The sequence below is a fragment of the Petaurus breviceps genome, unplaced genomic scaffold (assembly GCF_028583685.1).
Source record: "Petaurus breviceps papuanus isolate PSGF00001 unplaced genomic scaffold, PetGlider_PUasm1.0 214, whole genome shotgun sequence".
NCBI lineage: Eukaryota > Metazoa > Chordata > Mammalia > Diprotodontia > Petauridae > Petaurus > Petaurus breviceps.
The window spans coordinates 15,514,781-15,539,491 of NW_027185863.1; the positions used below are offsets into that span (position 1 = coordinate 15,514,781).

At 37.7% G+C, this 24,711-nt stretch overlaps 1 protein-coding gene across 1 annotated transcript in view; it reads left to right on the top strand.

Annotated features, from left to right (window-relative positions):
• The window catches only part of COL4A1 (collagen type IV alpha 1 chain), a 213,720-nt gene that overhangs the window by 158,384 nt on the left and 30,625 nt on the right, over positions 1–24,711 (top strand). The window contains exons 30-43 of the mRNA XM_069094111.1: positions 2,396–2,546; positions 2,678–2,791; positions 4,025–4,192; positions 4,327–4,416; positions 6,138–6,290; positions 9,286–9,384; positions 9,522–9,611; positions 13,598–13,737; positions 16,249–16,379; positions 16,468–16,544; positions 17,690–17,788; positions 19,596–19,646; positions 21,449–21,634; positions 22,955–23,088. Of these exons, the coding sequence (XP_068950212.1) occupies positions 2,396–2,546; positions 2,678–2,791; positions 4,025–4,192; positions 4,327–4,416; positions 6,138–6,290; positions 9,286–9,384; positions 9,522–9,611; positions 13,598–13,737; positions 16,249–16,379; positions 16,468–16,544; positions 17,690–17,788; positions 19,596–19,646; positions 21,449–21,634; positions 22,955–23,088 (1,683 nt within the window). The remainder of the gene's footprint in view (positions 1–2,395; positions 2,547–2,677; positions 2,792–4,024; positions 4,193–4,326; positions 4,417–6,137; positions 6,291–9,285; positions 9,385–9,521; positions 9,612–13,597; positions 13,738–16,248; positions 16,380–16,467; positions 16,545–17,689; positions 17,789–19,595; positions 19,647–21,448; positions 21,635–22,954; positions 23,089–24,711) is intronic.

Genomic DNA, 24,711 nt, shown 5'->3' on the forward strand with positions numbered 1-24,711 from the left:
TAATATTATATATATCAGAAAACAAAAAAATTGGTATCAGAGAGTCTGAGAACAGAAGGAATTCTTTGTTGAGTTAGGTTAGGTTGAGAATGGAAACCTTTCTACTAGGACAGAACTAGCTCCTTGTCCTGAATCAAGAACACTAACCCTATGGCCACACAAGGCTGAGACAACTTCTCTGGAGGGGGTAGAGGGTTAACTTCAGGGTAAGTGCAATGAGCAGGGGACTTGCTTTGAGAGGACCTCAATTCCTGTCCCAGTTCCACAACTTAGTATGTTTGTGACTTTGGACAACTCACTTTACTTCTGTGGTCTTCAATTTCCTGACCCATAAAAGTCGGGGTGTGAACCAGATGATCTCCTGGTTCCCTTCTAGTTCTAGGGCCTAGGAACATCCTTTGGTTCTCTCTTCTTTTTCTGTTACCCTAAAAGAACCAGCTCAAGTTGGTCTCATTTAGGTATAGGATGGAGAAGTTGGCCTCTGACTCTAACTCTCAAATACCCTGATTTCTGAGGCAGCACTGAACCTGGAGTAAAAAAGACCTGAATTCAAATCAGCCTCAAACTCTTGCTAGTTGTGTGACCCTGGGCAAGGCACTTTAACCTCTGTTTGTTTAAGTTTTCTCAGCTGTAAATTGAGGCGTTAATAGTGGCACCTACCTCCCGGGATTGTTGTAGGATCAAGTGAGATAATATTTGCAAAGAACTTGGCATAATGTCTGGTACATAATAGATGCTTAATAAAATGCATGTTTCTTTCCTTTCTTGATTTCATGTGGCTTATTACTTTGAGTGTCAGGTTTAGTAGTCAGTACCATTAAAGGATCCCTTCCACCCTAAAAACAATTTCCATATCAGCTTGCTGATGCCTGAAGTACCTGGTAGAGGGAACACTGTAGTGGGAAGGAATTACCCACTGTCAATCAATCAATCAGCGAATATCAAATCCTTTCAAAGCTTTGAAGGATGCCAGGTGCTAGATAGATGTGTGGAAGAAGATGCAAGAAGAAAAAACGGGACTAAAGACGATAGATTTTAAAAGTTTGCCGGGGGTTCTGCTGTCTTTCCTTTTAGGCAAGGTACTTTGGTAGGGTACTGGGCTTGAAGACAAGAAGTCTGGCATTCACATTCTACCTCAAACACTTACTGTGTGACCCTGGGCAAGTCATTTAACCTCTGTCTCAGTTTCCTTTACTGTAAAAATGGGGTTGGGGAGGCTAGGTGGTGCACTGAATAGAGCGCTGGCCCTGGAATCAGGAGGACCTGAGTTCAAATCCAGTCTCAGACACTTGACACACTTACTAGCGATGTGACTTTGGGCAAGTCACTTAACCCCAATTGCCCTCCAAAAGAAAAAGCAAAAAAATGGGGTTAATAACAGCACCCACCTCCCATGGCTCCCATGGCTGTTGTGAAGATCAACTGAGATAATGTGTAAAGTGCTCTGTAAACCCTATGTTACTAGATAAGGTCTACTTGCTATTATTATCATCGTTAGGCTGGGATAAATCACCATGCAATGGGGAGTTTTTGTCCTACAGCCTCAGCTAGAAGGCAGCCTTGATTCCTTTCCCATAAAAGAGGACTTTTTAATGACTGCATTGCTTTTTGAGTACAGGGACTGTCTGTCATTTTCTGTTTTTGCTTTAGACATTAGTAGGGCAGGATCTTACAAATAGGGCAGTTAGGTAGTATAGTGAGTAGAGCACTGGGTCTGGAATCTGAAAGACTTATTTTCCTGAATTCAAACTCAGCCTCACATATTCACTAGCTCTGTGCCCCTGGAAAGTGAACTGGAAAAGGAAATGGCAAACCATTCCAGTGTCTTTGCCAAGAAAACCCTAAATGAGATTGTGAAGAGTCAGACATGACTGAAAAACGACTGAACAACAATTTGTTGCATTTACTTATATTGAAGGTGCTTTGTTTATCAGTGGATGTAGCAGTGCAATTTGTCTTGAAGGAAGGCCAGAAGATGAGTCCTATTTAGCATTAAAAAAAAAAAAAGAAACTTAACTTTTACATTCTGCATTGAGTATTTGGAAGAGAGAGAAGGAGAGAACTATAAGGTCTTAAAATACAGTCCTTTTTGATTTGTATATTAAAATGTTCACATTTGTTAGTATTTATTAAATTTTTTTAAGGGAAAAAATGAGTGTGCATTGAACTTGTGAATTTGATTGTGTCCCAACATGCTTTTCTGGACCTAGAGCTCCCAAGGTCTTCATGTTGGACCCAAATGACAAAATACAGAATAACTGCTTTCTAATTAGTGAACTAATGCCTTCTTAATAAAGGGGTAATATTCAGACTACAGGGCAAATCTGAATAGCTGGTTATGTTTGTTGTAAATTGATCTGGCCTTTTCATTTTTTTTCTTCTCTTTAATATCAAGGGTGAACCTGGAGTGGGGTTGCCAGGTCCTAAAGGATCATCAGGTCTTCCTGGCATTCCAGGCCTTCCTGGTGAAAAGGGAAATGTTGGTGGACCAGGCATCCCAGGAGAACATGGACTTATAGGGCCACCTGGGCTACAGGGCCTCAGAGGTAATGTTTTCAAAGGGAAAACTCCAACTGACCAAAATTAATTCCTTTCCTGAAATTGCCTGTCTGTAAGTAGGAAGCAGGAGATTCCTGATGTGAGTAACAGGTTTACAAGTTTTCTTTCTTCTTCTTAGGTGACCCAGGGTTACAAGGAATCCAAGGACCGAAAGGTGCCCCTGGTGTTCCAGGAATAGGCCCTCCTGGAGTTATGGGCCCCCCTGGCGGACAGGGGCCACCAGGGTCAACAGGTAATTCACAGTTTCTTGTGCTCTCAGTAGATGGGAAAAGATACTGTAATGTCAGTGGAAGAAGGGATAGGAATAAACCCAAATAATATGTTGGGTGGGACAGGATTTGAAAAAAAAAGCATTTTTTCATTTTTCTTTATAATCTTTATGTTTCAAGTAACAATTTTTTAACTCCCCACATTATTTGAGCAATTTTTTTAAAATTGAAAAACAAATATTTTAAAATTTATTTTTAATTTTAATTTTATTTTAAAAATAAAAAAAAGAGAAGCAAATCTTTCAATGCATACCTACAGCTACACAGTCTGACAGATGTCCAAAAATGTATGTCTCATTTTGCATTTTAAAGTTTATCACTTCTCTGTCAGGTGGTGAGTGGCATGATTCATATTCATCCTTTTAGATTTGCAATTTATCATTATGTTGGTCATAGTCATAAAGTCTTTCCAACTTGTTTTTCTTTATAATGTTATTATTGTATAAATAATTCTCCTTGTTCTGCTCCCTTTGATTTACACCAGTTCATGCAGGTCTTCTTAGTCTCCTCCGTCTAGTTCATCATTTCATATGACACAATAGCATTCAATTGTATTCATAGATGGACCTTTTCTTCTTTCTTCAGTTTCTTTAAGGTATAGACTTGATAGTGATATAGTCAGGTCAGAGGATGGGAACAGTTTGGTAACTTGCTGGGCATAGCACCCAATTGCTTTCCAGAATGGCTGGGCCATTTCAAAGCTCTACCAATAATGTACTAGGAGAAAAATTCCAATTTGTAGAAATAGTTTGATTGGTTATCTAAATTAGTGTTCCTTCCCATGTGCTTGTGGCACATGCCATTAGAACAGAATGAGTAAAACATCCTTGACTTTTTATCATCTATTTAACATTTTTGTAACCAAATGCAAGTAGATTCTCTTTATTACTTCCTTAGTGGTGGTGTTAATTAGTGACTGATTTAAATTAGGGTGGGGGCATATGAACAGAAGCAATATCTAGTTCCTTCAATAATCTTATAATAAAGGAGGGGCAGGATAGTGGGAATCCATGAATAATTATTTATTGATAATTAGTCTTTAGCTTAACTCCTGCTGAAGTTGTTACTTTAGGTTAATTATACTTACTAGGAACATACATGCTTTCTTATAGAGCCCACCAATTAAAAATGAAATATCTAGCAGGCTGTTCTTTAATTATGCAAGTTAAGATTATTTACTTTTTGCCTTAATTCAGGTCCTCCTGGAATCAAAGGAGAGAAAGGTTACCCTGGATTCCCAGGATCAGATATGCCAGGACCCAAAGGAGATAAAGGAAGTCCAGGTCTTCCTGGCTTAACAGGCCAAATAGGGTTACCTGGGCCTCCTGGCACACAAGGGACTCCAGGACTTCCAGGTTTTCCAGGTAAGTCACATTTGCGAGCTCTTCTTCCTCCCCAGAATTGTTAAGTGAAATGATACTATTTGGGGCCAAGTGAAGAACTCTCAACTAAATGCAAATCTGAAATAACATTAACTCTTCTTTTCCTTCTCTCATAGGTCCCAAGGGAGAAATGGGAGTAATGGGGACCCCTGGTCAGCCAGGTCCTCCTGGACCAGAGGGTAGTCCAGGATTCCAAGGAGTAAAAGGTAAGGCTCATCAACAGCTACAAAAAATGTCAATGCTCTGGATTTTGATTTCTTAATTTTTTCCTTCCCCATCGTGACTTCCCCCAACAAGGTTCCGATATATCATGCATCAGCATAAGATATTAATGGGAATTTCTGGGGAGGAACCAGAAGATGACACACAAAGGCCAGCAGATGACACAGAAAAGGTTTAGAAACTGAGAAAAGCATGAAATATATTCATAGTGTTATACAATATCAGCCCAAATTTTACAATAAGATGCTGTAAACACCCCATAAAAGAAAAAGAAAAAAATTCAGATTTCTCTCATGCAAAGGCAGGCTCAAAATTTTTTATGCAGATTTTCCAGATTCAGGGTGCCATGCCCTTAACTTACTCCATGATGTGGAAGGGATAACTGTATTCTTATAGTCACTGGGTCATCTCCAGTTTGGATCCTGATAACTTTGGAGGAGAAAGTGAGGCTAGTGATCTTGCACAGCAGCCCTCCCTCCCTCCCTCACATCAAAGTGAACTGCAAGTCATATCATCAATTCCCAGATGCCATGGTCCTCTTGGAAAATGAAGGACAAACACAAGAGTCACAGAGTCTGAAGGGACTCTGGGGATCATCAAGCCTGATCCCCTGCCCAGTTCCAGAATCCCATCTACAATATATTATAGGGAAGAAATATTGCATTTCAAGAGAAATCCTTGGTGTTTGGAGGGAATGATTTAAGAAGCACAACAATTGCCTAGGGTAATTAATAGTTCAATTATGAGTTTTGTATGGAAACTGTTTATACAGAATCAACAGAACTTTGGCATGCAGATCTAAGAGAAGATAGGTTTGTTGGGAGCATCAAATGCATTGTGATAAAATGAATTCTTAGAATCCTGTGGTTTACTATGAAGTTTGTAGATGAGCATTTTTTCCTTTGTAAACATTTTTTTTCAAATAATGTTATTGATTTTCCTTATTTTCTTAGTAGAGACTCAATTTTTAAGTAGAAAAGTGTTTTTCAAGATTACCCAAAAGAGCTATTTTTGACAGTAGAAAATAGTATTAAATATTCTTTCCATAGTTCCCTAAATTTTATTTAGTAAGTTTTTAAGAAGTTAGATATAGAAATGAATGATATAGATATTTTAGGAAAGGAGAGAAGAACATAAAAACTAAATAAACCAGTTCATTTCTATGAATGCCTTATACTTCAGTAATGTTAAGTAAATGAATGGAAATAGTAACTTTAACAAGGATTTCAATTGGGTCAACTTCTCTTATAGAACCTGGTTATTATGTAGTTAACATATTTGATCCAAAGTTTCATTGGTGCTCTATCCACTAACCTATATTGCAGTCTTCCTCATATCTTTAGTGGGCAGTCTTTATGAATTACTGTGTCCAGAACATTCATGGCCAATCTTCTAAGTAGGAGCCCCTCTGAACTTAGCTAGTCTTTAGATGACATTTATATTAAGACTTGCCAAATCTTGTACTCCACTGAAAGGGACATTAAGAGCCTGAGATAACCACTATGCTATAAGGAAGCATGGAAGGAATGGAATAAGAAAGAGTGGATCAGGAACAGACACAATAGCTGGTAATTAAATATTATGTAATGCAAACTTATTATATTGCATATTTGCAGATGAATATATTAGCCTAAAAAGTATGTGTCTTTCCAACACTAGGAAACCCCCTTAGCCTAATTCCAGTATTGTCTTTTTTTCTCTGTAGGTGACCAAGGTTTCCCAGGTACAACAGGACCCAGGGGTGATCCAGGTTTCAAAGGTGATAAAGGTGATGCTGGCCTTCCTGGACAGCCAGGATCAATAGATAAAGTGGACATGGACAGTATGAAGGGCCAGAAAGGAGATCAAGGAGAAAAAGGTAATATTTATTTTATTTTGAGTTGGAAAAATGTACATTTAAGGAGGAGCTTTTAACTCAAGGTAGCACAAAACTATTCTGAATTTTTTTAGGATTGTTTTTCATTCTCTGAAATCTTTGCAAGCAAAACAGACTAGTGTTCTCCCATCCCCTAATTATCTGATATTGTCATCAGCTTTCATTTTACTTAAGTCTTCAAAAAACATAAATGTAATTTCTCTTATCTGAAAGATAACAAAAATATATTTTTTCAAATGAATAATTTTCTTTAAATTCTGTTATATCAGAAAATTCAATATTTCAAATTTTAACCTTAGAAAATTAGTATTACTTACAATAACGTTATTTTCCTAAAATGAAAAAGTGCTGCTATAATTATCTTACCATTTTTAGTTTTGTCATCCCTTAGAAAACTCTTCCTTTAAATGTTATGTTAACTTATTGAGATATAGTTTTGGGAAGGTCAGAGCCAATATAGCAGAATAAAGCAAAAACTCACCTAAACTCTGCCAAATTCACCTCTAAACAACTTTAAAATAATGCCTCAAAACAAATTCTATAAAGAGAGGGTCAACAAAAGGATGAGGTGACACAATTTTCTAGCCTAAGACAACTTAGAAGGTTGGCAAGAAAGGGCTTTCTCACTGGGGCAAAAGGGGAGAACAGTTCAGTTCAGGTAGTGCCTGGAGAAGCCAGCAGTGAGATTCCATGCTGGTCCTGGCTCTCAGCCCTCAGGAAGGCCAGCAGCAACTGGCTCAGCCTAGTGGGAAGATCCCATGCCCCCAGCACAGGTCAGTAATGAGGCATCATGCCCCTTGTATAGGCCAGTAGCAACTGACTCAGGTTAGCAGTGAGGCCCTGAGTCCCTGGTGCAAGAAGCTTGAGACAATGCCCCCTCCACTCCAGGATCAGAGCCCAAATAAAGTTAAAATGAGGAAACAGTAGAAAAAGATCCTGACTCTAGAAAATTACTATGGTCACACAGAAGATTAAAACACAAACTCAGAAGAGGATAACAGTGTCAAAACATGGTAGACTCAAAGTAAAATGTGAATTGGTTTCAGGCCCCAAAAAAGAACCTCTGGAACAGAGCAAAAAAGTGGAAAAAGAAATTTAAAAATTCTCTTCAGAAAACAGCTCCTTAAAAATTATAATTAGCCAAATGGAAAAATAGGTACAAAAGCTTATTGACGAAAATAACTTATTAAAAATTAGAATTGGGCAAGTGGAAGCTAATGACTTTATAAGACATCAAGAAACAGTAAAACAAAATCAAAAGCATGAAAAAATATGGAAAAATGGGAAATACCTCGTTGGAAAAAATAACTGACCTGGAAAATAAATCCAGGGGATATAATTTAAGAATTATTGGAGTAATTGTAAGCCATGATCAAAAGAAGAGCCTGCACGTCATATTTCAACAAATTATCAAGGAAAACTGCCTTGATATCCTATAACCAGAGGACAAAATAGAAATTGAAACAATTCATTAATCACTCCCATAATCCCCAGAGATCCCAAAATGAAAATGCCCAGGAACATTATAGCCAAATTTCAGAGCTCTCACGTCAAGGAGAAAATATTACAAGCAACTAGGAAGAAATAATTGAAATATCATGGAGCCACAGTCAGGATAATACAAAATTTAGCAGCTTCTACATTAAATGATTAGAGGGTTTAAAATATGATATTGCAAAGGACAAAGGAGCTAGGATTCTAAGCAAGAATCACCTACCCAGAAAAACTGAATACAATCCTTTGGGGAAAAAATAGATATTGTAATAGATGACTTTCAAGCATTCTTGATGAAAAGATCAGAGCTGAGTGGAAAATTTGATTTTAAAATAAAGACTCAAGAGAAGCCTAAAGAGGTCAGCAGGAAAGAGAAAACATAAAAGATTCATAAGACTAAATTGTTTACATTCTTACATAGGAAGACTATACTAGTAGCCTAACAAATTGTATCACTATTAGGGCAGTTAGAAGGAGAATACATAGACAGAAGGTATGGGTATAAGTTGACAATGATGAGATGATATTAAAAAAAATTAAAGTGTGAGAAAGAAGATTGCACTGGGAGAAGAGGGAAGGGAGAGTCAGAATGGGGTAAATTATCTCACACGAAGAGGCAGGAAAGAGCTATTAAAGTGGAGGAACAGTGGCAGCTGCAATGATTGAACCTTTCAATGGGAATTGGCTCAAAGAGGGAATAACATATACACTGAGTTGGGTGTAGACATCTGTCTCACTGGAAGGGAGGGAGATAAGAAGGTGTGGAGTAATAAGGAGCAAGAGTGGATTAAGGAGAGGTAGTGATCTGAAGCAAAACATTTGTGAGGAGAGACTGGGTGAAAGGAGAGAAAGAGGATAATCAGGGGAAATATACAGTAATCATAACTGTGAATGTGAATGGGATGAATTCACCCATAAAATAGAAGATATGTGTGTGTGTGTGTGTGTGTGTGTGTGTGTGTGTATCAGAATAGATAAAAAAAAACAGAATCCTACAATATGTTGTCTATAAGAAATATATTGGAAGCAGAGACATGCAAAATAAAGGTAAGGGGCTGGAGCAGAATCTATTATGCTTTAGCTGAATTAAAAAAAAACCATGGGTAAGATATAGTTTTTGCCCTTTTTGCTCCCCTAACTTTCTTTTGCAATAGATAAATTAAAAACACATAGGGAAATATTTCATAATTAGTTATCATAGAGGACAGGGGGAAGGACTGGATCTGTGATTTCATTGATATTAGGGTCTCTAAGATAAGGAAAGTCCCACTATCAGTGCAGGTCAGTACTTTAAAGAAGTCTTTAAGAGTTTCCTAGGTCAGAGGAGTCAAACAATTAGTGTTTGTTTTTGTTTCTAGTACAATTTTTATAAATAGTAGGCAATAAATATTTATTAAATTCTGTTTTGGGCTCTTTCTCTCTCTCTATTCTCTGTGTCACTTGTCTTTGCCTTTCTGTTTCTTTCATTACTTGTGATACTCAGGACAAACTGGACCTATTGGAGATAAAGGGGCCAGAGGAGATCCTGGCACTCCAGGAGTACCTGGGAAAGATGGACAAGCAGGAACTCCCGGCCAGCCAGGTATAGGACATCATTTTGGTGCTCCGATGTATATTTGGAGTTTAATGTCAAAGTAGTATGCGAATGTTGCTAAAAACAAAACAAAACTTTTGGACAGAATATTTGATATTATTTTGTCTTCCTCTATTTTCTTAAAGGTCCTAAAGGTGATCAAGGTCTTGGGGGATCACCAGGTGCTCCAGGACTACCAGGACCAAAGGGTTCTGTTGGTGGAATGGGCTTGCCAGGTTAGTTGGAACTTTTTGAAAGAATCTTCTTTGTGGTACATGACAAAGCACAATTAATAGTGACAGGACCAGTCTGCCAAATGAATAGCATAGCATAGTCTGGAGAGGAAAAGATCACACTTAAATTCACAAATACATAGCATTTTCATTTATTAATTTATTTTAATCTGTTTACAAAGTCAGCATCACTCATGTTAATTTAAAGCAGAGCCCAATGCATTGGGACATGTTTCTTGAAGCCAAAAAATTAAAGAGGATAGTGAAAATTTCCAAAGACATTATCTTTACACTGCAATTAATTTGAACTTGAGTGCCTTTTAATAGTATTGATTTATATCATGGTAGCCACTATCCCACCTAATTCTCAACACTCCCTGATTTCTCTCTAGCATTTTTCTCTCTGACATGTACACACAACCTTTTCATGTTTTCAAAGACACAGATCCAATGCTCCATGCACTATGCCATGCTTACTTGTCTCTCTCTCTCTCTCTCTCTCTCTCTCTATATATATATATATATATATATATATATTACAGAATTCAGAGAATTGCTTGGGATATTGTTGCCTAGGATCACATAGCTAGTATGTTTCTATTACTAGTACAGGTCTTTCTAACTCAAAACCAATGGTTTTCTTTTTATTACTATGGCATATAATTTAATGTTTTAGAAAACTGGAACACTGGAAGGGTATATAATTTGCTGATGGTCGCACTCTTATGTTGTAGGGGCAAGACTGAAAACTCAGCTTCTCCTGACTCCAAGACTGTGTCTTTGTCCACTATACACATAACTTTTCTTACATAGTAGGTGCTTAGTAGTCAGTCAATCTACAAGCATTTATTAAGTGCCTACTATGTGCCAAGCATTGAATTGATATTATGACTGGGTATCCACCATCAAGTTCTCTTTTTAGCTTATATTTTCTTCCTCCCTCCCTCCCTTCTTTCCTCCCTTCCTTCCTTCCTCCCTTCCCTCCTCCTCTCCCTCTGTCCCTTCCCTCCTTCCCTCCCTCCATCCCTTCCTTCCTTTCTCCCTCCCTCCCTCCCTCTATCCCTTCCCTCCTTCCCTCCTTCCTCCCTTCTTCCTTTCCTTCCTCCTTTCCTCCCTCTGTCCCTCCTTCCCTCCCTCATTACTCTCTTCTTCCTTTCCTTCCTTCCTTCCTTCCTTCCTTCCTTCCTTCCTTCCTTCCTTCCTTCCTTCCTTCCTTCCTTCCTTCCTTCCTTCCTTCCTTCCTTCCTCCCTCCCTCCCTCCCTTTCTTCCTTCTATCCTTCCTTCCTTTCTTTTTTTCTTAGAGTACTACTGACAATCACCAGTCACCTTTCCTTATGTCTCTTATAAACTAATATATGCTCTAAATTAGCCCTTGGCTTCTTCTGCTGGGTAAGGAAATGAAATATTTGCTGGAAAAGGCTGTATGTGTGCTCTTTCAGCCTCCTTATTGTGTCTGTTGTTTTATATTGGTAAAATATCTTGATGATGTGGTAACAATCAGCATCAGTTCTTATGCTTTTCTCCATTTTGGTCTGGTCCATTTACTCTTCTTGACCTCATCTTTTAGGGTTCTATTTCTGTTTTCTTATATGGAACCTCTAATTGAGTATTAGAACCCAGATATGGTTTTCCCAGTATCATCAACAGAATAGATTATACGGAATACCTTTTGTAGCAATCTGGCAAATCCACCCATATTTGTCATATTAAAGAGATTTACCAGAATGCATATGTTGCTTCAGCAAATCCAGTGGCATTATCAGCTAATTACTGGTCCTTGGGAAGAGACAGAACATCAAAAGAATTATTCATTTCATATTTAGAAAGCTGTGTCTTTCTTTAAATCATTTGTCCTTTTTTTCCCCCAGTACCAGCACTGTGGTAGCAGGAGAGAGTCACACAAGACTGAGGACCATTTTATACTCAAATCTGTTTCCTGGGTTGCCATGACAAAAATAAAATAAAAAGAAATGATTACAAGGCATGCATACCAGAGACTCTGAGAATGAGTCACTCTGGACTCAGTGAGAATAATCCTCATCTAGCAAAGAGATAAGCAATCCATTTATTGCTAGGACCATAATCAAAGCCTTTTGGCTTGATGGAACCTATTTCAGTTTTCCTTCTAATGGCATATACCACTTCCATAACAAGATAGGACGTGGAGATAGGACAACTTTAATAGAGAGGGCCCTTTGTAAGAGAAGTATAAATTTATTTTTCATGTGCAATATATCAAGGACCAATAATGAACTGTTTTTCAGACTTGTGACTAAAATTTCTAAAAGTCCAACCATGAAAAATATATATGAAGCAGACATAAAACATAAGCCATAATAGAAAAATTTTCCTGGGAAAATGGGATTAAAAGGGTTGTTTCTTTTATAGCTGTCAATTATTGATTACCCCTCGGTAAAAATTAGATTCTTCGCAAATATCTTCCATGCTAGTGAGAGATACAGTTGTTTAGGCCTAACTATTCTGGACAGAAAGGTCTTTTATCTATGGCAGAGTATTGGGAGAATGGTCTGTTAAGTTTTCTGTGTCTGTCTAAACTTCTAACCTATGCATTTTCAGGCAAGGGTATTTGGAATTAAGAACCTAAAAGACTGAACTCCAAAGAAAAAACAAATTTCTCAGATGTTTTAGTGCCTCCTGATTTTTCTTACTCATTTTTTAACTCTCAATTTTCCATATTTCTAATTACAGAATTTCTTAGTCTTAACCTTGTTGACAGATAAACCTCTGCATATCTCCCTTTGGACATATAGACGTTGAATCTCCCTTTCCACTTCCTGACTTGTTGCTAAATGATCCCTGAATTGACCTGGCTTTGGTTTGTCATACCTATATTCAGTGTACCTGTAGATGTGGTTGACATTGCTGTGTAAAGATTAGGGATCTCTTTACTCCCAGACAGCACAGTAGCGGAGTGGATAGAGTCTGCGGCTGAGAATCAGGAAGAACTTAGTTTGAATCTGTTTTCATGTACTTACTAGCTCTGTGGCCGAAGGGAAATTGCTTAACCTGAGTGCTTCAGTTCCCTTATCTATAAAATGTGGATATTAATAGCATCTACTGCCAGTTTTGTTGTGAGGATAAAATGGGATCATTGTAAAGCACCATATAAATGCTAGCTATTATTACTAATGAATGAGTAACCTGAGCCCCACATTGTGATTAGTTAACTCGGGAATCTGGGCATCTCTGCCTAAGTCATGATTGTAGCAACTTCATTATTTATTTATTTATTAATTCATTAATTCATTTGTTTTTGCTTTTTGGAGGGCAATTGGGGTTAAGTGACTTGCCCAAGGTCACACAGTTATTTTTTGTGTTAAGTGTCTGAGGCTGGATGTGAACCCAGGTCCTCCTGACTTCAGGGCTGGTGCTTTATTCACTGCACCACCTAGCCACCCCTCATTGTTTTATTTAAAACATGAAATATGACATTGTAATTTATGGAATTGGGTGCATTGAGATTTAGACAATGGACATTTGCATGAAGATTTATGGATAATAAAATATAGGAACTGTTAACAAAACATATAGCTCTCAAAATAATAGAGCTCCTGGATTTGGATTCAGAGGGCTTAGGTTTTAATCTTGACCATCTTATTACTACCTTTGTGGTTTTACAGAAGTCCTTTTGACTTCTCTGAGATAGTTTTCTCATCTGTAAAATGGAAGTTTATATCTTTAAATTTCTTTCTAAGTTTTTATCAGTGAGTTAATTATGTAACCATCTTGCTACTTCATTCTTAGCAGCAAAGTTGGTTGATTTTTTTTTTGGAGGGGGGAAGACAAGGCAATTGGGGTTGTGTTAAGTGTCTAAGGCTGGATTTGAGCTCGGGTCCTCCTGACTTCAGGACTGGTGCTCTATTCACGGTGCCACCTCATTGTCCCTGTTTTTTTTTTTTTAATTAAAAAAAGTAAACTTGAGGGCTGGTTCACTAGAGATTGAAGATCCTCTGTCTTGTATTTTTAGGGTCACCTGGAGAAAAAGGAGCACAAGGAATCCCAGGCTCTCAGGGTGTCCCAGGCTTCCCTGGATTAAAAGGAGAAAAAGGAGTGAAAGGAGAAGCGGGTCGCCCAGGCATTGGGACTCCTGGACTTCCTGGTGAAAAGGTATTTTCCATCTTTTTCTTTTTTAAGGAGTCACTCTTTTCTACCACATCTCTCATTCTTATATACTAGCTTTGATATTTAGGCAGATCCATGTTTTTTATTAGTATTGATGTTTCCTTTACTGATGTAGCTTATAACCCTCCATGCTTGTACTAAGTCCATCTGTAAATCCATCTGAATGTATTGAAGGTCATCCTCTTGGTCTTCATGGATACTGACGTAGCATTCAAACGATCTATCCATTATCTCTTAATCTTACTACATGACTAACCTCTCTCTTTTTTGGTTCATACATTTTCTTGGTGATATTTAATATGCTAATCATTCATGTGTAAATCATGACTAATAATGTGCCTACTTTTATCAGTGAACCTACTTATATCCACTCTGCCTAGAAACCATTTTTTCCCAGTGGTTTTCAGTGTCACTTTTCATTCTTCTATTATTATATAGTCTTAGAGAGTTATCTAAACTCTCTAAGAATTTAAGATGCAAAAAAGTACCAGTATGTGTTGATAGAGGGAGATTCTTTATCTGGGCTCTATAGCCTATATCTATATTCCTTATCTTTATTGTAAGAAATGGGGTTCAGAAAAGAAGAAAAAGAAAAGAAAAGAAACTTGAACTGAAGTGAGTGAAAGGAGTGTTTATTTATACTCCAGGGTGGATGCATGGTACCCATGAGCTTTTTATGGATTAGTCCATCCTGTTCCCTCTCTTCAGAGCTGGGATTGGTCCCAGCTCTTCTGTGTTACCATATTTCCAACCGACCCACTACATAGTGCTTCTTGACCTGTTCCCTTCTCCCAAACATGGGTCAACATAGGTCTCGTATTCAGAAAATGGAGGGGGTAATCTTTGCATGGTTGTGTGAGTCAATATGCATGAAGGCTATTAGGCATGTGCTTATGTAGTTAGTTGTTAACATGTAGTTAGGTATTAGTGACCGGGGATAAACTCTTGAGTTCAAGCCATGCCACCAACTTCGCTCTCTCTAACGTCCTTGACCATCATTCTTGCAAGACAAAATGTGCTTATCTGCTAACATTATATAGCAAACTCCTTGTATGGCAATGTCTGTGGAAGCAGGACTCCATTTATTACTAGACTCTTTATCTCACACTTAGCTATTTATCCATAAAATCACAATTCTAGCTTTTATCTCTAACCCATGATGGCATGGTCATATAGCATCAATGAGAAAACCTATACTAAAAAGATTTTTTTTAACTGATATTTTTTTCCCCTTGCAACAGAAAGTAATCTGTGATAAAACAATTTTATATTATTTTTAAAATTTATTTTGTTATACTTTTTATTTTGTATTAAATAGATTTTAGTGTATAGTACTGTCCTTCACACACATAAACAAAATTTTGGAAATTTTGATGGTAGATTAATGACCAGGTAGAGAATAATTGTTTGAAGACAGAAAAAATAATTTTGTATCATGTAAAATGGAGGTATAGATAATTGGTGAAAGATAGAGTAAAGAAGGAAGAATCTGATCTTTTTTTTTCTAAGAGATGCTATGTGCATCTCTTGCATTTTCACAAGAAGTGGATTCTTTATCTGAAAATAAAATTATCTGATGATGATGTTAATAGTGACAATGATAGTCCATAATTGCATATTGTTTTAAGATTTACAAAGTAGTTTGCTCATAAATACCCACTTTGAGGTGGGCAGTGCAAAACAATCTCCCATTTGACAAATGAGACTGGGTGATGTAGTAACTTGCCTGTAGTCACACAGTTGGTAAGTGTCAGAGTCAAGATTTGAAACCAGATCTCCTGACACCAAATCCGGTGCTTTTTCCATTACAGAGCAAGAGCAGTAGCAGCTGCCATTTGTCTAACACTTTATTCAATATTTGAGATACTTTATCTCATTTGACCCTAGCACTAGATAGTATAGGTGGCATCATCCTCAGGAAACAAAGGTTTTCAACAGGTCGATGACGATAAGAAATATTTATTAAGAGCCTAGAATGTACAGAATGATGTGGGAGATAAAAAGAGTGAATAATGATATCTAATATTTATATTGTTTTCATGTTTGCAGAGTACTATATATATATATAATCTCATCTGATTCTCAAAATCCCATGAAATAGGTGCTTTTTCATCCTGGTTTTTACCGATAAGAAAAATGAAACAGAATGACTTTTGTATGGTGTCACACAGCTAATATATTTCTGACGCAAGATTTGAATTTAGGTCTTCCCAAGTCTATCATACTACCTACTAAGCTAGCTTCCTACTTCATAAAAGTCTAGCTTTGATAATACATGTCTTCCTTGAGCTTATGGTCTAGTAGCATGAACCATAAGACTTGTCATAGGCCTCCCAATTAAGAAGTGGCTATAAGCAAACATCTTCTGAGGCCAGATTTGGTGTTTTTTTCAATTCCACCTCAGCTTCTTCTTCAGCAAAATATCAAATGATGCCAACATGGGAACTCCTAATCTCAAATATGAATTCAAATATATGCCTTTTTCTTTACCTACAGGGAGACCCTGGACCTTCAGGTTTTCCAGGAAGGCCTGGAGAGAAGGGAGAAAAAGGAAGCCCAGGGATGCCAGGGATGCCTGGTCCCCCAGGTCCTGGAGGATTACCTGGGAATGTAGGCTATCCAGGCAAGTGGAAGAGGGCCTTCTTTCTAAATCTGGGGATTAAAATGAACAAGAAGTCAACAAAGCTAAAGAAGACTCTTATTTTCTTTAGGGAGCCCTGGAATGCCCGGAGAGAAGGGAGACAAAGGACTTCCTGGTTTGGATGGTGTTCCTGGAGTTAAAGGAGATGCAGGTAGAGAATGACTGAAAAGACAAGCTTTGAACAGATGCTGTGTGATGTTCCCTTAATGGAGGGGTATAGTTAGTGTTGACAACACTGATAGACGTTTTTGTGATTATGATTTGGTCATAAAGTTTTCCAGTGGTTTGCCTTAGTCACCATCAAATTCCAGAAGGATAACTTAGAATAAAAGAAGGAAGAAAAGAAACAGGCATTTATTAAATGCCTACTGTGTGCCAGGTACTCTTTTAAGTGCTTTACAAATATTATCTCATTTGTTCCTCACAAAAACCCTGAGAGGAAGGTGCTATCATTAACCCCATTTTATAGTTGAGGAAAGTGAAACAGATAGTGGTTAAGTGATTTATCCAGGGTCACAGATCTAGTAAATTTCTGAAGCTTATTTTAACTCAGGTTTTCCTAATATGATGCATGGCACTCTCTCCATAGTCACCAAGAACATCACCTGAAAGGACTTTAACAGTTATATAATCCAACTCCCTCATTTTGTAGGTAGGAAACTGAGGCAGAGGATGGAAAAGTGATCAGTGCTACACTAGATCCCTTTTTCTTATACTACCCATCAGCTTGGTTCATTCAGCTCTAGGTTTTGTTATGCTTTTAGTATTGGGTATCTGATCCCTAATGCCTTTTTGGAGGTTTCCATATGCATTTGCTAATGCACTGTCTTGCCCTATTTGCCCTCATTGTGTGAGAGACTCTTAGATGTGGAAAATTTTGTCACTGATAGAGATCAGTAATTTGTCTATAATTTGTAGATTTCTAGTATTTATATAACTCTTAGAGAAGTTGTATGGGGGCACTAAAAGGTTGACTGATTTGCCCAGGGATCATACAACTAACATATTCTAGAGGCAGATCTTTGAGACTCCACACCCAAGCCTCTATCCATTATGCCAGGCTTCCTTCCACACTGCTTTGAAGTAGTGGTGTAAAGAGTGTATGGGAGGAGGAGCAAGGAAGGAAGAAGAATTGATTATTTGCAGACATGACAGATATGGACAAAAGGGAAATATGAGTTGTACTTTTTATAAGATTTGGAGCAACTGCTTAATTTGCTTTGAGACTAAGATCAGGTGACCTAAGAATCTGATCACTCCAAAGTGAGTTGTTGAACATTTCTCTTCCCTTTTTAGGTCAGCCTGGCCTTCCAGGTCCAGCAGGTCCAGGTGGTCAAAAAGGTGAACCAGGTGGTGATGGAATTCCAGGATCAGCTGGTGAGAAGGGTGAACCAGGTATGTGCCCTAGCTCACTGATTTTTTCACTTTCTCTTCATTTGAAAAATATATTCTGTCAAATATGCATACCCAGTTTCCTCTCAAGTACCAGAATTACTTACAGGGGACTTTCAACCTATTGCTCTCAGTCTGGCAGACTTCAAGGTAGACATGTTTCCATATCAGAAATTAAGATTTTAGGGGTGGCTAGGTGGCTCAGTGCTGGCCCCAGAGTCGGGAGGACCTGAGTTCGGTTCCGGCCTCAGTCACTTAACACCCACACACACACACACACACACAAAAAAAACTAGCCATGTAACCTTGGGCAAGTTTCTTAACCCCAATTGCCCTCCAAAAGGCAAAAAAAATTAAGATTTTAAAACATATTTGTAGGGTCTCAAGAGCAAACTGTAGCAGCAAGCACCCTAGCATACCCAGAGTGGTGGCCAACACAGGTTTTTAGATCTGCTTTTCTAAAGGAAAGCAACTCAAAATGGATTAATAATCTTGCTTTAATCAAATATATGTCATTTACCTAGTTCAGGGGAAAAAGGTCAGCACCCCAACCTTCAGAGAATACAAACAAGTTACAAGCAGAAGTTACAAACAGACAGAAACAGATCAGCAGACAGGCTTCCAGCTGTCTGACCATTACATCCATACCTAGTCAGTTACCAGAGAGGGAAGCACCAACATCTGGGTTTTCAAAGCCCGGGGGCTCAACGGCTGCCCAGAGTCTCATCTGGTCAAATCACACAACTCTTCTCAAAGTGAGCCCCAAAGCAAAACCTCACATCAGGGTATATAAGCCTTCTCCTGGATCACAGAATATAACAACTCTCTTGACCCACTGCCCAATCACACAGCATCAAGGTGTGGGCATTCCTGAAAAACAAGCCTCCAGCTCAATGTGACCACATTCAGCCTATTAGGGGGAAGAGTATATTTTCAAATCAAGGAAGGTTCTCAGAGTCACTTAAGCCTATCAAAGGGCTGAGGGACAGGGAAGATCTTAAATTCCCATTCCTATAACACAAACTCAAAAGCAGAAGAAATAGTAGAGAGGTTTAGATTGATGCATTTCTTCTGTTTGTCTTCTTCCCATATGCCCTGTGTTTATAGCAATGGTTCTTCCTCTTCCTCCTCTACCAATTTCCATTCAAATTTAGTTACCTCCTAATTCTGGTTTCTTAGTTGAATGTGATGCAGTAATAATCACCATAGATTATTCATGGTAAAGGTCTTTGTACCTCTTACCTGAAAGATGTTAGATAATTACATATGAAAGAATATAGAATTCCAAATTCCTTAAATATTTTGATATGTCATTGGGGTGAATAATCCTTTTGCAATTATAGACCCCACACTCCCCTTTCTGGTCCTGTGTTATTCTTGGTCACATCTTCCAATAATTTCTCCATAGAAGTTCCATCCAATGTCCTGAAGACCTTTGGGTTCTTTGGATACCTCTGAGGTATCAGTATGGCATCCAGGCTTTCTCTCTGCTATTTCTCATTCTCATGACATGATTGGCCCAACTCCTTTTCTGGTCATACATGCCCTTCATATTGTCTTTTGTACTATCTTCAAGTAGTATAAAATAATTTAATATTATTGAATTTCAAATACATAGTCAAATGATTTGTAACAACAAGTTGTAGAATAAGAAATTTTACCCATCAGATGCAATTAGTTAATTGATGAATGTCTTACAGAGTGAAGTCAACTTGCATATTATTGCCAGTCTTTGTTGGAAGGACAGGTTGATTTTTTTAAAAAGAAAAATACAATTTTGATTCTCACTCTTTCAATGTTTACCTTGCAGGTCTTCCAGGAAGAGGACTTCCAGGATTTCCAGGTTCCAAAGGAGAAAAAGGTAACAGTTACTAAGTATGGACCCCTTTAGAACATGTTCTTATTCTTACAATAATTGCCACTGCACAATGTATCAACAGAGTAGGAGGTTGTAAATCTGTAAGACTCAAACAGCCAGTTTCTGTTAAGTTGGCAACATCTTGGACATGAGTGATAAACAGCTTCTTGGTGTGCAAGTGTCCTGCGAGGCATGTGTGGTTTAATTCATGGATTGGAATGGTGTCCATTACTGGTTATAGGCTCTGCTTCTTTTTTTTTAAACTAATTTAATAAACTTTGTTAGTTAGGAAAATATCATATATGTGTATATACACACATGCATATTATGTGTAGATGTAGTTTTGAATTATAGATATGTATGTCTACATGTATCTATATACATCTTCGTATGTATATAAGAAGCATTCTACATGAGAAAATAGGGCATATCAAAACAAATGAAAGGTCACTACGAGACAAACAACATTTATGGAGGCCTCTTTTATGCAAGGAACTGAACGTGGTAAAGTTACAAAGAAAAGATTTAAAAATAGACCCACTTTTCACAGATACCAGTAAATACAAGTGACAGAACTCACAGAGGTCAACGTGGTCACCTAGAGCATACAGAGATGTGATTGTGAAATAATAGATTCTAAGTAATTGTGGAGCTGAAGGGAGAGTTCGTGTCATGTAACATCTCACATTTATATGATGTTCTGAGGCATGCAAGGTACTTACTTCACTACCACATAATGAGGAAGGTACTGCATGTGTTATCCCTGTTTTACAGATGAGGAAACTGAGGGTCAGTGAGATGGAATGACTTGTCTAGGGTGCCATTCGCCCTTTACTGTAGTTACTAAAATGTCTACACAGCAGATTAGATGAATATAGAAATGTTTATGATAGAGGTGAGAAATGAGTAACATTTTGAAGAAAAAAGATGCAAAAACTGGAGAATTTTTGCCTCAACTAGTTCCATGAGTTCTCCCCAGAGTGAGCTCAAATGTTTTATCCTGAGCACCAGTTGGCTTTGTTCCTGTGGATTCCCTAGACTAGGGGTGACAGGATGGCCTGGATTTGCTCTTACACCATTACTCTGTCTTTCTGTAGTCAAGTCCTCTCTAAGCTGGAGAAGGACTTATTTGAATAAGTACCTCTTAAGGCTATTGAAGTATTGAATAGTGGCAGGATAGGGCAATAAATGAAGCACCCCGCTTTTGTTTTTTTGAAGGAGTCTCCAGCTGATCACATACAATACGCAGTCACCTATTGCCCCGTAGTAGATTGTGTTTTTTATTCCCTACCTTTTATAGATATTAGGACCCTAACGTGTGGATGGCTTGTTGGTAATTTCTGTATTTCATTCCTTTGCTTTTAAAATAATATCTAAGATACTTGAGATAATCTCAGAATTTTAGCAGGCAAATTTGGAGGAATGCATTCATAAATAAACACTGAAGGATTTTCCCCTCAGGAAGCGACACTTTTATTGATCTTGCCATGCAATGTTCATATGAACATCAACAAACTTTTGATAGAAATGCAGCCATAAAAATGAGTAAGCGGAATATACCCAGATTCTTGTCATTCTTGGCTTATTTCTAAAGATGATCATGGAGTGAATTTAGATGTTTGGTGTAAAATAAAGGGAAAATTGATGGAATAGCAGCTTACTTCATGGGCTTTCACTGAGCTCACCAATGGGCAGCATGCTGGAAGATCAGGAGAAAAATGCTACGTGAAAAGTTTAATAAATTGAACCAGACAATGTTTATGTATTGGATTGTGTCATTATTAACAAACTGTCTTGTTGTTTAGGTTCCAAGGGCGAGTTAGGTTTCCCAGGATCAGCAGGGAGTCCAGGAATTCCTGGACCCAAAGGAGAACCAGGATTTATGGGTCCTCCTGGTCCCCAGGGGCAACAGGGATTACCTGGAGTACCTGGCCGAGCAGTGGAGGGTCCTAAAGGAGACAGGGGTCCACAAGGTCAACCTGGCTTAGCTGGTAAGTAGATGTTGACCTACATTTTGTTCCTATTGGAGCTACAGGCATCAAAAATGCTTGTGGTCCCTAGGACCATATTTCTTTTGGTTGAATTCTGATTAGAGTTTTAGCACATGTAAGTATTAAGGTACTGAAATATATTTTTAAATAAACCTTAAAATTCTGTTAAAAAGTAAAAGTAGGGAGAATGAAAGATGGGAAATACTTAGAACACACTCCAGAATCATTGACATCTATTGTATTAATGTTCAAACTTTACCAATGGTCGAATATATCTCAGCAACCATTTTATTTTGTCAATGTGTAATAGAAATGACAGATCTGGTGTCAGTGAACATGAAGTAGTCAAGTCAATAAGCATTAAGTGTTTACTATGTGCCAGGCTTTGTGCTAAGTGCTGGGCATACAAAGAAAAGCAAATAACAACCTTGCCTTCTCTCAAGTTGCTGACAATCTACTAGGCAAGACAATATGTAATCAACTCTGTACAAACAAGAGCATAAATTAAAGACAACTGGGGCAGTTAGGTGGTGCTAGGGAATAGAGCACCAACCCTAGAGTCAGGAGGACCTGAGTTTAAATTTGGCTTCAGACACTAAACACTTACTAGCTGTGTGACCTCGGACAAGTCACTTAACCCAACTGCCCTGCCTTCCTCCCTCCAAAAAGACAAAAAACAAGCAACCGAATAAATTAAAGATAATGTTAGAAGGAAGGCACTAGCATTAAGGGAGATGGGGAAAGGCTGCTTCTAGAAGTCGGGATTTTAGGTGTACCTTGAAGGAAGCCAGGAGACCCAAGTGGCAGAGATGAGTAGGGAGTTCATTCCAGATGTGGGTAACAGCCAGAAATCAAGCTACTTGTGAGAGGAACAGCTAGAAGGTCAGTGTCACTGGACTGTAAAGTACATGGAAGGCAGTAAGATATGAGAAGATGGTAAAGGTAGGAAGGGGCCAAAAACCGTTTGATATTTGATTTGGAGGAAATAGGAAGCAACCAGAATTTGTTGACTAGGGAGGTGACATTTTCAGACCCGTTCTTTGCGAACATCAATTTGATAGCTGTAGAAGTATATTAACAATTTTGTGAGTCAGGCTTTCTGTTTTCATTGAAATCTTTATGTACTCATAGCCCAATGTTCCCTGATTTTTGGTGGCTGTGATAACAGCATTACTTCTTGATATGATCAGACATTGATATTAGATATGAAGGTAGAAATAACATGAAATTAACTATATATAAATAGCAAGTGCTGCCATCACCCAACTGTGTAAAATTTATAGAATACTAAGTGCTTTTTTTTTTTTTAACATTTTTCAGGTGTTCCTGGACCTATGGGTCCTCCAGGCCTCCCAGGACTTGATGGAGCAAAAGGAGAAAAAGGAAATCCAGGTTGGCCAGGATCCCCAGGTGCCCCAGGAGCTAAGGGAGACCCAGGATTTCAGGGAATGCCTGTGAGTTGTTTTCAATATATTGTTTATAGTTCAGTAGTGTAAATTTCACTAGTTTTCTTCTAAACCTTCTATAGGTCCTACCTACGAACCTAGACCACCGTCCTTTTCTTCATTTGATTCCATCATATTCAGGGTGTCCCCAAAGTCTGGACACATAGGATATCTCATTATGCATATTTTTAAGGGCAATTGGGGTTACGTGACTTGCCCAAGGTCACACAGCTAGTTTTTGTGTTAAGTGTTTGAGGCTGGATCCAAACCCAGGTCCTCCTGACTCCAGGGCCAGTACTCTATTCACTGCACCACCTAGCCGCCCCTCATTATGCATATTTTCAAGAAATGAAATGAAATAAATTTTAAACAACATTTTATTTAATTAGCATAAATGAGATTTCATAGGAAGACATAGGAGACACATAGGAAATCTCATTAATTAAATTAAATTAATCTCATTAATATGGAAAGTCATCCCCAATAGCTAATGAAAGCTTTTATTCCATATGAAATTGTTATGGCTAAAATTTATACCCTGTATAATCTGCATCTTTCCCTCTTGTTAACATCCCACCTATTGGGCAATATATTTCTCATGTTATTTCACTTCTCCACACACTATTGGCAAGACAGTAGGTAAATCTTAGAAAATATTTTGATATTTGATTCTATGTAATTATTAAGAGGGAGGAAAAATTGTGTTAGAAATTATATTTCTGTAAAGATTTCTTCTATTCCTAGGGAAAAGAAAACCACAAAATCAATGGGTAAATTCAGTGGATTAAACCAACCATAGAGTAATTATTAGCTTCATAAAGACAGTGATCTAGTTAGCAAGCATTCATTAAACCCTTACTGTGTGCCAGACACTGTGCTAAGCAAGCACTGAAAATACAAAGTAAGGTAGAAACACAATCTTTGCTCACATTCTAATGAAGAAGATGACACATAGACAATTTCAGATATACATGATATATAAAGAACTAATTCTGTAAAACTGATCTTTTTTAGTTAGCTCCTATTATAGGCTGATAGATCTGGTACATGCAAGTGTCTCTAAAGTCTGGACACATAGGAAATCTCATTAACTATGGATATTTTCAAGAAAGGAAATGAATGAATTTTTCAACAACATTTTATTTAATTAGCATAAATTTTAGCCATGACAATTTCATATGGAAAAAGCTTTCATTAGATATTGGGGACTACTTTCCATATTAATGAGATTAATTAAATTAAATTAATTAAATTTCCTATATCTCATGTCTTACTGTGAAATATCATTTATGCTAATTAAATAAAATGTTGTTGAAAATTTCATTCATTTCATTTTTTTGAAAATAATGCATAGTTAATAAGATTTCCTATGTGTCCAGACTTTAGGAACACCCTGTAGGAGAAAAGATAAGAGATAAAATCTGTTTGACTTGAATAAAACTTCCTAAGGAAGGTCCTCAGGGGCAACACATTCCAAATGGTAGGATTTTTGTATTCACTAATATACAAATCACTAAGTACTACATATCTTGCTTGGATTGTAAAAATGACAGACTGCCTTTCAGGGGGAAGGGGTGGCATTTGTAGTATTGACACCTGGATAAATCACATTTGTCCAAGGTGGTGGTTATG